We start from the raw sequence: 16,922 nt of genomic DNA on the forward strand, positions 1-16,922 counted from the left end.
CCTGACTGTCTTGCAGTTATCAGACAGTATGACAGGACGTGTTTTTGTGTTTGTTGTTGGGTGCAGGCCCCCACTTGGAAGGCCTGTTTTCTTTGTTCACGGATGAATACATCTAGGTTTGTCTACCCTCAGGGAAAACATACACAAGGACACATAAACACACACACACACAAACACACAAACACACACACTGATGGAGAACACACTTGTCCTCTCAGTGAAGTGGAAATCATTGTGATGAGAGCCGTTCTCAGCACGTCTACTTTGCCAATGAACCCTGACAGTCTAAGACAGTCTCAGTCTAATGTATAAACACTATGATCTGTCATCTGTGCTCTAACAGTATGATTACTGTCTGTTATATATATATATATATATATATATATATACGTAGATATATCTATTCATATATATATGTTACGGTACATGTGGGAATACGGTACATGTGGGAAAACTAGGGTTAGGGTTAGGTGCTAGGGTGCTACGGTTAGGATTAGGGTTAGGGTTAGACATGCCAGCATGTACTAAGTCGACGTAGCACCTAACCCTAACCCTATTTTTCCCACATGTACCGTAACATATATATATATATATCTATATAGATATAGATATATATATCTACTTCACTTGTTTTTTTTAAACAATTGTCATGTGAAATCTGTATTCTGGCAGTTCTGATTTTGATGAAATACCAAATGCCCAGCATTTCACATTGTCTGCTTTAAAAATAAAAACATTTTGTAAACAATTGACAATAATTTCTTTCATTTCAGTGTGGGTTTTCATTTCACATTCATCATCATTATAAGATATTTGACAAGACACAGTAAATGTAAAGTATTGATAGTAATTTATTGAAACCTTTTTATGTACACACTGGAACTGTGCTTCATTGAACGTGAACGAGTCCTACGTTTATCCTATGACAAGTCTAATGAGAACATGGCACGCATGTTTACAGCTGGAAGAGGTTTCATATAAGCATACCTGAATGTCCTCTTTAGCCTTTCTAATACACCCCTAGTCTAGATCAGTGGAGGCTGGTGGAGGTAGAAATTGGAGGAGCCCGTCCTCCGATCTCAACCTCCTCCACTGCTTTTTAATATACCCCTAGTGTACATATATTCAGTGATAATAGAAGCAGCATTATTCAAAATCAAATATGTACAAAATGTCTTTTGCTAAAAGAAAAATTCTGGGTTCTTTGAAAAACAAGAAAAAAAAGTACAAGTACACAAAAGTATTGTGTATGTGTCCTCTACCTCTTGCACATGCCCAGTCTGACCACCTGAATCCAGACACAGAACTTTCCAGAAAACAAGACTTTAGGGTGTACACATTATAGCTATCTTACTCTATAGTGTCGAGACCAGAGTGTATTTACTGTACATTATGTAGTCACCCCTGTCTACTGCGCATTAACTGAAAGGAGAATCACATCCACATCTAAAAAAATGTCTACAAGCTAAGAAAGAGTCCTACTAACACAGTTGGACATGGCAATAACAAATGGCACATGTGTTTAAATGTATGCATTGTAGAATTCTTTCCACCAAGCATAGAATCCCAGAATCACAGCAGAGATGTAGCATAGAACAGACACCTCTATTCGAAAGCAACAGATAGCTTGAACCAATGGTGGCTCCATCCAAATCTAAATCTCTCTATACACATCATGCACATCATGCATTATCAACACATAAGCTCTCTGTTCTACATGCTCAATATACTGTACATGGTTGCGTCCAGCAGCCATTGGCAGGGCATCGTCTATGAGGTCACTTCCTTCCTCAGAGGAAGCTGTCCTCCCCGGAGACATAGGAGAAGCCGTTGAAGGCGTTAGAGCTGCTGGTTCCAGCTGCGGTGAGCTCCGGGGTGCGGCCCACCGAGTTAGGAACCATCTCCCTGGTGAACTCTGGGTCAATGTGCTGTGTGTCCGCTGGCCCTTTCTGGAGGAGAGAGAGAGAGCAGTGCTTTGATCTTATAAAAACCGAGCGGGAGAAATGTAATACAATTCAATCAAATGCAATATCAGGTACAACAAAAATACAACATTGTGGGTTAAGGAAAGAGGTCGTAAATATGCAGCAAGTGAGAGTGAGAATGAAGATAGAGAGACGGGTAGAGTGAAATATGTTTAGACTAGAGAACTGATAAGGTACTGAGGATGTTGTATGTGAGGGTGAGAGGACCAGTGAAGGCTGATGGAGGTAGAAATCGGAGGATGGGCTAATGCAGCGGTTCCCAAACTTTTTCAATCAGGCCCCCCTTGGGTAATTGGAAATATTTTCGAGCCCCCCCTAACCCGGTCCCCACCTAGATTGATATAATTAATTGTATAAAGTTGTACAAACATTACATTTTCTCTTCTAATAATAACAAGACACATATATCCAACTATAGTTTTATATTTTATTATGGGTTGAAAAGGAACATAAGTGCTTGGCAAATGATCCTGTGCCACTGAAATATTCAACATATCAACATTAACTAATTTCTACTGCATCACTATTCTTACTCTACACATTCCTATCACAATTACGATCAATGACTTGTGTGTGCTTGCTTTGCCTTGCAAATCTTCTCAAAGCGGGGTTGTTGTTTTGAGACTGCCACTCTCAGTTCATTCTCAATGTTCAACTTCGACCTGTATTTGCTTTTGATAGCAGCAACAGCAGAAAAGCCTATCTCACACAGGTACGATGTTGCAAAAGGCAGCAGTATTCCCACAGTTTTTTATTTTTATTTTTATTTTATTTTTTTATTTCTGCGCCCCCCCTGCAGTACCCCCGCGCCCCACTAGGGGGGCGCGCCCCACAGTTTGGGAAACGCTGGGCTAATGCATGGATCGAAACCAGGAATGGTATCAAACACACATCCTCACCATTCCTCATTTCGTTCTATGCATTGCAATGAGCCCGGTCCTCCAATTTCTACCTCCAATCAGCCTCCCCTGATACAGACAATTCACTAGACAGAATGTAATGCATGGAACAGAATCAGGAATGGTATCAAACATGTGTTAAGGTACGTAGAAATCTGAGGAAGTCAGAGCCAGTAGTCTTAGCCCTGCAGAGCCAGTATGACAGGGGTCGTTCCTCATACCGTTCCATGCATTACAATGAGCTCGTCCTCCTGTTTCTACCTTCATCAGCCTCCCCTGGAGAACATGGTCAGAGAAGACCAACATTGAGGGTTGAGAATAGTATACACTCACCACGTTGGGGTTGTATGGAGGAGTGATCCTCTTGTGGTACAGGTCGTCCCAGTTTATCGGGGAGAAGAAGACGTGATTCTTTATTTCTAGCTGTGAGGAGAAACAAGAACCTTTCAAAGGTTAAACAAAAAGGTGTCCTCTCCCACCTGCCCCTTTAGTCTTTAATTAGCTGCAGCTGTGGCAGGGGTCCACATAAAAACACCCAACAAAGACAGTCATAGAGACCAGTGGAGGCTGGTGGAGGTAGAAATCAGAGGACGGGCTCATTGTAATGCATGGGATAGAATGGGGAATGGTATCAAACACCTGTTCCTCACCATTCCTCATTTTCGTTCTATGCATTACAATGAGCCCGTCCTCCGATTTCTACCTCCACCAGCCTCCCCTGATACAGACACTTCACTAGACAGAGACCTATGTAGCGTACACCCATCCAGTCCTATCGGATCTGTGGAGGGGACTGAGAGAAAAAAAGTTAGTATTGAAAGGCTTAATACTCAGTATGGAGTGATTGATAAGGTCCATGAGGAGGTGACTCACAAAGTCGGCGATGGCTCCCAGGCGTCTGTGTTGATCCTTCTGAAGGAGGCCCTTGAGGAGACTACACACAGCGTCCGACTTCCCCGGGGGCAGAGGGAGGGGCTTGTGGAGGATGCCATCGTACATTTCAGACACGTCTCGGCTGTAGTACGGGGGCTGGACAGGGGGGGCATCTTACATGAATTTATGAGCCAATAGACAACCACTAGAGGCCCAATGATAGATTTATCAGAACATAATGGCCCATGCGAGTAATAATGGCACATGAGTTCTGATGATAGTTCTGATAACAGTTCTGATGTTCTAAGTTCTGATGTTAGTTTTGATTATAGTTATGATGATCATTCTAATGTTTTTAGACAATTGTAGGACAGTCATAAGGACCTTCAAATAAGGTGTTCCATATCCTATAACCTCACAGAACAGTTGCCATATGAGAAGGAGAGGCCTACCAGACTGTAGATCATCTCGTAGAGCACAGCTCCCAGACACCACCAGTCCACTGTCCGGTCGTACGGCTCCTTACGGAGAACCTCGGGAGCCAGGTACTAGAGCCAGAGGGAGACAGACATCAAGCATTTTTTGAGACACATCGTAGACTTTACAGGTATTAGTGTTAGGACAGAGAACAACTCAACACGCTGGTGAAGTGGAACATCCCTGGAGGCATCTAAACAAGCCCGGACCACTGTACCACTGACATGATAATGCTGATATTTGATATTTGGCTGTCAAACTTGATCCCACTGAAGAATCTTCTTGTCGGTAAAATGATGGAATTGATCTATTGAGGATTTGTGATCTTAAATCATCTCAGGATAGATTAGGTGTGTGATTTGACAAGGAATAGAACTTCAACACGGGTCTGAATGAGTACTATATGATTTATTTAGAACAACATCAATAGCTTCTTCAGCAGCGTCCAGCATTCGACCACAATTCTTGAATACAGGCAGACTTAAATACCTCATGTTATCACAGATGTTACGCAACTAAGTTAGATCACCCCATCTCTGGCGCCTATAACACCCAAGGTCTTAAGATAACACCCCTGAATCTGTCTATTTGTGGCGTCCCTGCTAACAGTCAAGAGCATCCTGACCTTAGCAGTGACGTAGCGTGCTACTCTGGCTCCGAGAGAGAGAAAGAGAGAGAGGAATGTGTGTGTGTGTGTGTGTGTGGGGGGGGGGGGGGGGGGGGGGGGGGGTATGTGTTATGTGTGTGTCTGAGTGACATGAGAATAGAGTGTGTGTGTGTGTGTGTGTGTGTGTGTGTGTGTGTATGTGTATGTGTGTGTGTGAGTGACATAAGCATATATGTTTTTAGAAAACCCCACCTAGATCCAACACCACCGAAACATTGACTATGATGTTACTACTTGGTATGTTTGTTCTCAGACAGCTTTGTTGTCAAGGTATTGTTTCATCACGATGCAATCACTTTACCAGCATATTAACACATTTCACAAATATTGAAACTCTATTTTGGGGTCTTATCCCAACCCCTCCCTCACCTCGGGGGTCCCACAGAAGGTGGATGTGGTGGTCTCTGGCTCCACACCTTCTTTACACAGCCCAAAATCTGTTAGAATCACATGACCCTGGAATACACAAACCACATGCATCAGGGGAGGCTGGTGGAGGGAGACATCAATTGTGAAAAATGTGAATGGGGCGCAGTCTCAATGTCCCTACGAAATCTACAGTACGACACCCCACCTGTTAAAAAAGTATTGATTATCGTAAGAAATACAGTGGACTTACAGTGGAGGCTGGTGGGGTAGAAATCAGAAGACTGGCTCATTGTAATGCATGGAAGGGAATGATGAATGTTATCAAACATGTGATGATGAGCAATGAGCCTGTCCTCCAGTTTCTACCTCCACCAGCGTCCCCTGACACACATGATACTCTAAGGTGGATGAAGGAATGGGGGTTTTATACAGTATATTAAGAAAAAGGAGGGAGATGGCAATGGGGCATATGAACCAACACTTACCTGTGAATCTAGAAGAATGTTCTCAGGCTTCAGATCTCTACAGAAGATACAAACAAACAGATACTCAGTGGGAATGGAAAACAAAAGAGGTTAGGACATCAATAAACCGTATGAACTTAAGAATGACGTGTATTAGTGGACAGTGGCAGACAGTAACATACAGACCTGTAAACTATATTGAGTGAGTGCAGATAGCCGATGGCGCTGGCCACCTCTGCAGCGTAGAAACGAGCCCTGGGTTCCAGGAAGCACCGCTCTCTCTGGAGGTGGAAGAAAAGCTGGGGAGGAGGGGAAATGGAGAGAGAGAGAGAGAGAGAGAGAGAGAGAGAGAGAGAGAGAGAGAAAGAGAGAGAGAGAGAGAGAGACATGAAGTAGAAAACAGCGAGAGAAAGTTGAGAGCATATAGTACTACTCCTTTTACATTAACCCATAAGAGCATTATCCAGAGTCTACTTTGGACTGAATGGTGCGTGTACTCAGAGGGGTAAAGTGTTTGTTGCCACTACATGCGGCCCGGGGCATTGGACCCCTGCCATACTGGCTCTGCTGGGCCAGATGACTTGGCTGATTTTATATAAATAAAAGATTACTCATTGCTACAGTCCAGTCCTTGGTGTATCAAAAGCACACTTGGTTGCTACCATTCCTTACAATCAGCCCCTCCTCAGAGTTCTATTTCTACTACTCCCCTGATCATATGCCATACCAAACACTCAGCATGAATACTTCATTTACATGGACAACTTACGATTAGAGATTACAGGGACAGTCTCCCTGGAGTAATTTAGAGCTAAGTGCTCAAGGGCACACTAGTGGTTCCAGGTGGGATTTAAACTCCTAACCTTCTGATCACCAGTCCAGCTAACTATCCACGAGGCCACCACTACCCTTAGGAAACCAGGGACCTAGAGCAGGTATAGATCTGGTCCTTTTCCCAAAAGCTTTGCTTCTGTGCAGATATTGTGACTAACTTGCTGGGGGACGCTAGTGAGCGCCGTTTTTTGCACAAAAGTATCTATCTAAGAGGAACTTCTTCTTCTGACAAGAGTCCATGCGATTGGCAAGTGTGAACATCTGATTCTATGTTAAGGTTAAATAAGGCCTCATAAGAAACCTCTTGGGAAACAAGAGTACAGTCATTTTGTATGTGTTTTTATATCGTGTTTTGTGATTTGTATTATGTGCAATGCAGTGGGGTCTGGTGGAGGCTCCAATGGAGGACAGGCTCATTGTAATGCATGGGAGAGAATGAAGATTTCTAGATCAGATTTCCAGCTCCATCAACCTTCACATGTATTTTATACCCTGCAAAAACCGGTGGATAATAAAGTTTTGTGAATCTGAATCTGAATCTTAAGCCCTATACACACAGGACTAATATTACCTGATGACCTCTGTAATTTAGAAATTCCCCCCCAACGTCTGTGTTTGGTGTAGCACATTCGCAAAGTCTGTGTTTTACTGGAATTTACAGACATTCCCCCGGGTATGATGTCATGGCTCTATGATGTCAAACATCCGCTTCATGAACAACAAGCGCAACAGGCATTGGTTAGTTCTCGAACACGCGGCGGAAAAAAGGGGCGGAGAAAACAAACTCACCCCAAATTACAGACATCCTGATTCGCACAGGATTACTATCATCACAGGACCTCTGTAATCAGTGAAATATGGTAGGTAATTTGCGGTGGAATTCTTACAGACATTTTCACGGACATGGCCGATTTGCACAGGATTAAGAACACAGGCGACCTCTGTAATTATTACAAATTACCAGAGCTCACCAGATAATACTAGTCCTGTGCGAATAGGGCTTTAGTTACCTCTCCCCCGTTGACGTAGTCAAGGACGAAGTAGAGTTTCTCTGGGGTCTGGAAGGAGTAATGAAGGCCCACCAGGAACGGATGTTTCAGACTCTTCAACAACACGTTCCTCTCTGCCATGATGTTCTTTTGCTGCAGGGAGATGGAGAGAAGAGGCGGGAGAGGAGGAGAGGGAGGAGGGGGGTGAGAAGGGATGACAGGGAGGGAGGACACAAAGCAGCATTGAACCAGGGGACACAAGGGGGATAATACAGACCTCTTTCTGTCATTACTATAGCATCAGCTCAGAGCACGAGACAAGAGACAATACTCTCTAGAGGAGAGGGTAGAGAGAGGATGGAGAGAGAGCAGAAAGAGAACCATACCACTAGAGCATACTCTCTCGTCTTGAGTCCTCTATGACATTAATGCTCCTTCAAATCATTGAGGATGCAAGCCTCCTACACAGTTCTGTGACTTGAGTGACAGCCCAGATTTTCAAGGGGGAATGGACAGACTCTTACTGAGTAGGTCTCCCTGGACCAGGAGCAGTAAACATGTCACAGTACAAAGGACAGAAAACACCTCAGATTAGATTAGATGTTATCTTCTGTAGGACCATAACTGCAGGCTGAACCCAGTTGAGCTGAGCAGCAATTAGAAAACATGTTGTTGATTATTATGAATGTCATTTGAAAGAAACAAAATATATATTTTTTTGTAATACGAGATGAAACGTTTCCAACTCACCTCCTTTTTCTTCAGAATGACCTTCTTCTGTAGAACTTTCACGGCATAGAATTTGTTGTCGGCTTTGAGTTTGGCGAGGAGGACCTGGGTAAAGGCAGGGGCGCTCGTCAGTTACTGTTTGCTCAACACACCACTGTACTGTAATCTAATCTGAAAAAAGAAGTGTGTGAGTGTTGGGTGTGAGTGTATGTACACAAAGAACCTATCTGACCATTGCTCACATAGAATATAGAGAACACGTAGTTGTTGACACAAGAATCAAAGATCTTGTTTCTTTTCATAACGATGCACATTGAAAAAGAGAAAAACGGTAGGCAGATCCTGAACACTATCGGTGCGAAGCTGTGTGTGTTTTTGCCATTTCACCTTAACAGCCCTGGCTGCTCAGACAGAGTTAATCATTTATGAAATCATGCAGTCTGCTTTATCAGCGAGACACACTGAAGTCTCTCCTACCTTCCCAAATGTCCCTTTACCAATCACCGCCAAGAAGTCAAAGTCTGTCGGCTTGGCACTGAAACAAGAATTTTAACATTAAAAAAGACAGGGAATGTTAACAATGTTAATGTTATCATCAAGTCATAACCTGTCATAACAACTTGTGGTTAATGATGATGAACGTCAGTGTTTGTTATGACACGTCAAAACATGAGAAAGGAAGTGTTTACTGTACTGTTACTACTCAATACACCACACAAAACAGCTAGATGTTAGAAGTGATTTATAACACCCTAAACTAACGTCTCTATACATTAGTTCAGTCAGTCAGAATGACATTATGACCACACAGAGCCATAAATACCAATCTCCATGACTCTGTGCCACCCTGCTAATAATGTGCTGGCTTTTCTTTGTGATTAAGTGATTGATTGTTGACACCTGCGCCTGATAGGATTGATACGTACCACACTGCTATTAGTAAAGGTCCAGATGTCTGATAAGTGATCAATGACACATTATTAATTATTGACACCTAACTGATTGATCTTATTGATATTGATACGTACTGTGGGTTGGCTGAGGGTCCCAAGTTGACATTGCTGGAGGAGGAGGAGGAGGATGGAGATCTAAGCTGGGGGACAAACATTTTTAAATAATGCCTTTAGATTTTAGCTCAGCAGACTAACACAGTGTTGTTGAGGCATGCAGGAGACCCAGGTTAGAACCCAGTCTGTCACACTTGATTAAGAGGTACAGTTGCACCTAACCCAGTTACACATTGTGTACATGTATGAAGTATGTTGTATGTAGTATGGATGCTACACAGAGAGACACTTACTGTGTTACAATTTGCCATGGCTGTGGACCATTCTGTGTTCCACCAGAGAACCTACATCAGCCTCATAGACAGACCTGTGACACGGAGGAAACACACAGAGAGATAGGATATGACAGTGCCCATAGAACCCCTGTCTATCGCTGTGTGTTTGTGTGTGTGTGTGTGTGTGTGTGTGTGCGTGTGTGTGTGTGTGTGTGTGTGTGGGTGTGTGTGTGTGTGTGTGTGTGTATCAGGTCCCAGAGAGCCACCAGCACCAGGCCAGTCCAATTGCTCCTCGTGTATCTGCTGGTCCCCCTATGCCATGGCGAACTGGTACTTCAGGTTTGGAGGGTGACGGAGGCAAAACGAAGGAAATAGTGTGCGTGTTCGTGAGAGGTTTATATCAGTGGACACGTTTACATGGTAAACATTGTCCTACTGTTCCCACGCCAACAAATTGCAAGATTGGCTGGGGTCAGTTTATACACACCATTCAAACCTCAACCCACCCCCCTCAAAACCCACCTCAACCCACCCCCCACACTCACTTATGATGTCAAGCATATAGACACAGTAGGTCTACAGTATGTTTTAAATCCATGCACCTCTTTGCCTGGCTTTGCCTTGGCTTTACTTTTAAGAAACGTTGAAACAAACAATAATGTATCTGCACAACTCCTCAAACTTGACACCCTCTGGAAAAGCTGTCAGTACTGTTCATAAACTATGATTAAACAAATAAATGTCTAAACAAGTGTCTTACTGAAACCAAGGTCTTCTCCTGTTTATAAAATCAAATCAAACAAACTAAGACTATTGACAAACAATAAAAACAACAATGTCACAATATGATCAACATTCTTCAGATGATTATCATAGCTTATACTGTGCATGCCAATCTTAGCATTGTCTAAGTTTATTAATAATTACAAGAAACTATGCACACAGGGGATAGATATCTATTCCAAGACAAACTGTACTTCAAACCTGTTACAATGGTTATGATCCACACATATAACTCATTCATTTAATACAACCATGAAACACACAATAAAGCACACTATTATACAAGCCTACCTGTTACGTGACTGCTGACAGTCTGTGCACCTGTCGCTCGATGCGCGTTGTCTAGTCGTCGACTCCGGCAGGTCGAGTGCGGCATCGTCAGTACAGATCGCGGGGATCCGTAGAGGTCAGGGTCACGTTATGAGCGGGTGGTTTCGCTGCGCCAAGTGAATCATTGATGAAACTTTAACCATGCAGGGGCGGGGACTCTCTCTCTCTCTCTCTCTCTCTCTCTCTCTCTCTCTCTCTCTCTCTCTCTCTCTCTCTCTCTCTCTCTCTCTCTCTCTCTCTCTCTCTCTCTCACTCTCTCTCTCTCTCTCTCTCTCTCTCTCACTTTCTGTCTTACTCTCTTACTCTTTCTCTCTCTCATATCCCACACACTCCCACAGAGAGAGGAGGAGGGGGACTGAAATTGGCATCGAGGTCTCCAATAATCTACCTATTTTTTCCTGTGTGGTCTAAACATTTACTTTCAACGCAAATTAAAACTTTCACTTTCATTGTGCAGCCGGAGTAAACTAGATGAGCTTGGTTAGAGACGGTGATATGAGGTTATATCTTGTGCAGACTGACTCTCTCTCTCTCACACACACACACACACACACACACACACACACACACACACACACACACACACACACACACACACACACTAGTTGGATGTAGATAGGCCTGCGCAGTAGTATGGAGGAGATGAGTAATGGAAAAAAAGGGGGTGTTAGCTCTAAAACTGTCACCGCCATCACACACAACTGTTGCCGACAATATAGAAGTGGGAGGCATGAATGACACAAGTATAGGCTACAGTAGCCTAATCTACGGACAAGGTTTATAGTCAATATGCACAATTACGCACGCAGTCACACACACACACACACACACACACACACACACACACACACACACACACACACACACACACACTTTCTCTCTCCCTCATTATTCAGAAATGTTATCTTTTAAAGCTTCAATTAATGAATAAACCCCGGAAACCTAATCGAATCAGACATTTATTTGTTCATGTGGATCGAATGACGTTTTTACCCACAAATATCTTGACACAGCCCACCAGAGAGACATAAAGTTCTATTCCAGAGTCCTAGAGCCCTTGTAACATTCCATTAAAAATACCTTGCATAAACAAAATCATATACAAAACAACAACAAATATATTACAATATTTTGATACATTTCTGACAAAAATTGTAAACATTTTTGAAAATCAGACTTTTGAAATGATATTTTGAAACATGATTTTTGTTGTGTTTCTCACAAAATGCAAGTACTGTAAGCAGGCCCGTCACTATGGGCGGGCCTCAGGGGGCCAGGCCCGCCCACAGACGTGCTGGTGCCCCCCCAACTGGCGGCCAGATATAAAAAAATTAAAATTAATTTTTTTTTTTTTTTTTAATTTATTATTAAACTTCTATATTTTATGTTAAATTAAGACATAAAAATTGAGAAACAATAATGTGTTTTTCATTTTGTTGGAAGGGATTCTAGTGACAACCAATCATTTGAAAAGAAGTTGAAATATTGCACGTTACTGCATGCTGCTGCTACCGCCATTTCAGCTGTGTGAGCCGACTCAGTCGAGCAAAGTCAGTGCTTTTTGTAGTAACGTTAGGCCTGCCTAGATGGATATACGAAAGTGGATTAAATCCTCGAAAGGTGCAGCTGCACCCAACCCCAATGGACAGAGAGATAGCACCAGCAGTAGCGACTGTGGGCCTGACACTAGTAGCACCCCGACTGCTACTACTAGCAACGTGACCCTTGCTGCTAATGTTAGCCCCCCGACTATTACTAGCACTAACGTGAGTTTAGCTATTAGCCCACCGACGAATGTTAGGGCTAGCCTTGCTAGCCCCCCGACGACTACTGTTCCTGTTGGATTAGTGGTGGAGCCGTATGACCTTGGAATGGACCAGCCTAAACAGGTTATTTTGAGCAAATATCCAGTCAGAATGTTTGGTGCAAAAAACGATCATTGGCCTCATAGTCCTTGGGCCAAACCATTTTTCACTACCAAATTCTGGGCAAATCCTAGATGTGATTTTCTTATTCCTATACATCCCTAGATTATGTTTTGATATGATAGACCTTTTGGATTGGCAGCTTATTAGTAGTTATCACCTCGTAAAGGTACGGAGTGCTTTTTTCAAAACCGGAGTTTTGCCTAGAAAAGTCCCCTGCCATATCCTGCTCCCCTTCGCATGATTCGCGCCTAGCTGTGCTGTGATTGTGATAGAGACATGAGCCCTTTCATGTTCTTTATGCGCCTGAGTCTCCTAAACACGTAGAGACCAACCCCGAGTCGATCAATGATTCCTACGATGAGCTATGGTAACTTTACCGCACCTACCCCCTACCGATGAATGCCTAATGTTTGCGGTTTTCCGGAGGTATTGTGCGGTAGGTGCGGTAAAGTTACCATAGCTCATCGTAGGAATCATTGATCGACTCGGGGTTGGTCTCTACGTGTTTAGGAGACTCAGGCGCATAAAGAACATGAAAAGCCTCATGTCTCTATCAAAACCACACCACAGCTAGGCGCGAATCATACGAAGGGGAGCAAGATATGGCAGGGGACTTTTCTAGGCAAAACTCCGGTTTTGAAAAAAGCACTCCGTACCTTTACGAGGTGATAACTACTAATAAGCTGCCAATCCAAAAGGTCTATCATATCAAAACATAATCTAGGGATGTATAGGAATAAGAAAATCACATCTAGGATTTGCCCAGAATTTGGTAGTGAAATGTTCAATTTGGGGGTTTGGCCCAAGGACTATCAAGCTGGAACAGGGACTGGCTTGAGTATTCTCTGAAAAAGGATGCCGCGTTTTGCTACGCGTGCAGGAAATGTAGGGTAGTGCAGCGAATTCAGGGTAAGTTAATATCGTGTGTGTGCGTGTGTGTGTGTGTGTGTGTGTGTAGGCACCCGCCGTGGTGATGTTTTGCTAGTTGTATTCTCGTCAGCTTTTTCAATTGGAGAGATGGGCTGTTTGCATGGTTAGGCTATATTTAATGTGCTTTGTGTATAACGTGTTCAATGATGAGGATTGATGTATCTGGTTGATCCTATTTGCTGTAGATGGGTGGTTTAATGTGATGATCACACGATTGGTCGGTCATACTGTATACCTTTTGCAAGTTTACTGATTGCGTGCCAGTCTCGTAATTTTAGTTATGTAGGTTATTTTATTTAATTGTTGCTCTTGTAAGTGTGCCAGGTTGGTGCCAATTATTGACCTGTGTGCATTGTAATGCACAACTTGGCTTCTCCATGCTATAAAGGGGTGGTTTAAAAAATAAAACACAGAAAATAGATGACAGGTTTGTAATAAACCAGCTTCGCCTGTGTTATGTTATTTGCTGCATTCTGATAATTTTAGGTCTAATCTTCATCAGTAGGCTACGTGTCCAATTTAGCCTCTGCCACCTCCTATGCATGTCAGTGTTGCATGACGAATACCATAGCATATTGGATTATCAAAAATAGTTAATAATAATTGTGCCCCCCCATGCAGTTCATTGGCCCACCCTAAGACTGGGCCCTGGTGACGGGTCTGACTGTAAGTGCAAGAGAAACCTAAAACCGTTTTTTCCAGTGCTCGAAAAGGGATATTTGGGATTTCTTGTGACATTTAGTGGCTGACTGTAGGAATTACAGCATAACATCCCTCTGGCTTTCAACAAAATGCCAGTACAACAGTTTCATTTAATCTATTTAGAATTACATTTTACAAAAAAATAATTCCAGATATTTTGCATATAGAAATAAAAAAAAACATGATATCTCTTGATGCTTGTCACATTTAAAGGTAAAAATTCACCTGTCTTGGCTTCTTTTATTGCACAAACTGTGAAACAGTCTTAATATAGAAAGCTTCACTGACAAGCCTAGTCGACCTAGTACAGTCTCTTTTTCCCTGTTTCCCTCTCTCAGTCTTGTCCCCATCCCATTTTGTCCCACAATATCACAATATCACAATATCACAATATCACACACACACACACACACACACACACACACACACACACACACATACACACACACACACACACACACACACACACACACACACAACCTCCCACTCCCCCCCCCCCCCCCCCCCCACGCTCTCCCTCTCTGATGGGTACTGAACACCAAACACATGAAAAGGGGTGGGGCTTCAGGATCTGGATGAATTGGCACATAATGATGATGATGATGATGGTCACTGAGGCCTTTGGCCGAGCGAGGGGGCGGGGTCACTTGAGGCCTTCGTCAGTGCTCTTGAACATTAAAATAGCGTTGGAGATCTTGAGGGCGGGACCAAGCTTGATACTCATGATTTTCACAATGTCAGTCTGTGTCAACAATAGGAAGGCTTCCCCGTCAATCATCTGGGAACAAATAGAAAAGCATCTCTGAATTCAATCACTATGAAAATGACAAAACAAAACAAAACAAAACAGCACAACTGTTTGTTTGAATATCTTACAGTGCCTCATACAATGTACTTACTTCCTCTTTAAAGAGACTAGCTTGCTCTTCACAGCCAGTAAGATTGTGGACAAACCCAAACACCTGTAGGGATGAATATAGAACTTGGTACAGGTCAAATAGAAAAGGGTAGACATAAACATTAAATTAGTAGAAATTAGTAGATTGGAGTTAAAACACCTTTTCTTCTTTTGGCTCTACACTCCAGAAGTTTGGATTATAAATCAAACAATTACTATAGCTAAGGTTAAAGTCGAGATTCTCAACTTTTATTTGATGTTATTTTTCTTATGTTGTGTACATATTGGTTTCAACATTCAGACATTACACCTTTTATGCATAATACTCGCCTCCCTTGATAGATAGATATAAACAGGAGATTTATTTGTGTATCCCTCACCTCCTCTACGCTCCATGCTGCCACCTGGCTGGCGTGTATCCCCTCTACGCCAGGCAGCAGTTTACAGTGCTGCTCCCAGCACAGAGACAGGGTCCGGTCAGGGTGGGCCGACAATGCTGACATGAACAGTGACGAGTATACACCCTCTGTGGCCATCGCTGAAACAAACACACACACACACACACACACACACACACACACAAACACACAAACAGACACAGACACAGACACAAACACACACACACAGAAACACAGAAACACACACACACACACACACACACACACACACACACACATGTGATTGACTGGATTCGTACCCAGATCTCCTGGGCACCACTATACTTTGTTAACACTGAGCTAAAGTCTAAACAAGAGCCCAGGCTGCACAGAGTAGACAAATTGTGTCAAGCTCTGAGACTCACTTTGGTAGGTTCTCTGCTGGCTCTTCCTGTATTTAGGGGGACGACCAATCCTAAGAACAGACAGAGAGGGAGAGAGAGAGTGTGTGAGTGGTGGGGGGAGAGAGGGTGAGGGGGACAGGGACAGGGGGACTTGGGAGAGAGGAGGAGGGCAACAGGGGAGAGAGGGGGAGGGGAGAGAGAAGCAGGGGGACAAAGGAGAGAGGGGGAGGGGGGTCCAACAGTTTTACTCTTCCATTACCTGCCATGGTAGCGTGACTTCTTAGTCCTCTGGCCGAAGACTAGGATGTTCCTCTTGCCCCCGGCCCCCTCTGTGTCTGATAGGTCAGCCTTCAGTCGACCCTGGTTCCTCTCAGCCAATGGGCAGCCTGACAGACAGTGATGCGCTGTGAATCGCCCAGTCACGTGTCCCGAGCCGTCGCACCCCGGGGTCGGACACTTCCTGTTTACAAACCGTGATGTTGACACCATCGTAAAGACAACAGCGTGTTCAGCACTGCAGTAATGTAATGGCAAAGAACCCATAAGTTATCATACACACACTAGCATAGTGTATACTAATGTATTGTCTGCATCCCGGGCAGTCAAGTATGGAGTCCCACAGGGTTCCGTTCTTGGCCCTCTGTTGTTCTCACTGTACTTGGCACCACTGGGTCAGATTTTGCGTTCTTTTGGTCTTGCTTTTCATTGTTATGCTGATGATTTACAACTATATATGCCTATAACAGCAGGAAATGTTTCAGATTTAGTTACGTTAAAGACCTGTCTGGCTGCTGTGAAGGGCTGGTTATCAGCGAACTTTCTGCTATTAAAGACTGGGTTAGGGTTAGGGTTAGGGTTAGGGTTAGACAAGACTGAAATGATCAAATTCGGTCCAGCTAGACTAAATCATTCATCCATCAAGTGATAGTCTTGTTTTGACCTTGGATGATTGTGTCATCCAGTGCAGGGACAAGGTTAAAAATCTCGGTGTCATTCTGGATC

General features: G+C 43.4%; 2 protein-coding genes across 2 annotated transcripts in view; both read right to left on the minus strand.

The window, feature by feature from the left end:
• Positions 1–839: 839 nt before the first annotated feature.
• Positions 840–10,752, minus strand: sgk2a (serum/glucocorticoid regulated kinase 2a). The gene is made up of 13 exons (XM_080533969.1): positions 10,643–10,752; positions 9,587–9,660; positions 9,315–9,379; positions 8,764–8,821; positions 8,308–8,391; positions 7,579–7,710; positions 5,921–6,033; positions 5,756–5,792; positions 5,271–5,357; positions 4,210–4,305; positions 3,758–3,913; positions 3,218–3,307; positions 840–1,949 (listed from the first exon to the last, which is right to left on the minus strand). Exons 2-13 carry the CDS (start codon positions 9,602–9,604, stop codon positions 1,791–1,793), a joined length of 1,095 nt encoding a protein of 364 aa, XP_080390095.1. The 5' UTR covers positions 9,605–9,660; positions 10,643–10,752; the 3' UTR covers positions 840–1,790.
• A 4,132-nt stretch (positions 10,753–14,884) lies between these two features.
• l3mbtl1 (L3MBTL histone methyl-lysine binding protein 1) overlaps positions 14,885–16,922 on the minus strand; it is a gene marked incomplete at both ends in the record, with an annotated part of 9,865 nt that continues 7,827 nt past the window's right edge. The window contains 5 exons of the mRNA XM_080534622.1: positions 14,885–15,019; positions 15,141–15,203; positions 15,520–15,677; positions 15,942–15,991; positions 16,180–16,380. Of these exons, the coding sequence (XP_080390748.1) occupies positions 14,885–15,019; positions 15,141–15,203; positions 15,520–15,677; positions 15,942–15,991; positions 16,180–16,380 (607 nt within the window). The remainder of the gene's footprint in view (positions 15,020–15,140; positions 15,204–15,519; positions 15,678–15,941; positions 15,992–16,179; positions 16,381–16,922) is intronic.

This window comes from Nansenia antarctica (assembly GCF_963989245.1).
Source record: "Nansenia antarctica genome assembly, chromosome: 6".
Lineage (NCBI taxonomy): Eukaryota > Metazoa > Chordata > Actinopteri > Argentiniformes > Microstomatidae > Nansenia > Nansenia antarctica.

Excerpts from the sequence above, each read along its gene's own strand:
- sgk2a (XM_080533969.1), bottom strand. Across the intron at positions 5,358-5,755 it reads ACATTCTTCTAGATTCACAG|GGTCATGTGATTCTAACAGA; the intron begins GTAAGTGTTGGT and ends TGTGTATTCCAG. Across the intron at positions 3,308-3,757 it reads TGGGAGCCATCGCCGACTTT|CTAGAAATAAAGAATCACGT; the intron begins GTGAGTCACCTC and ends TTCTCCTCACAG.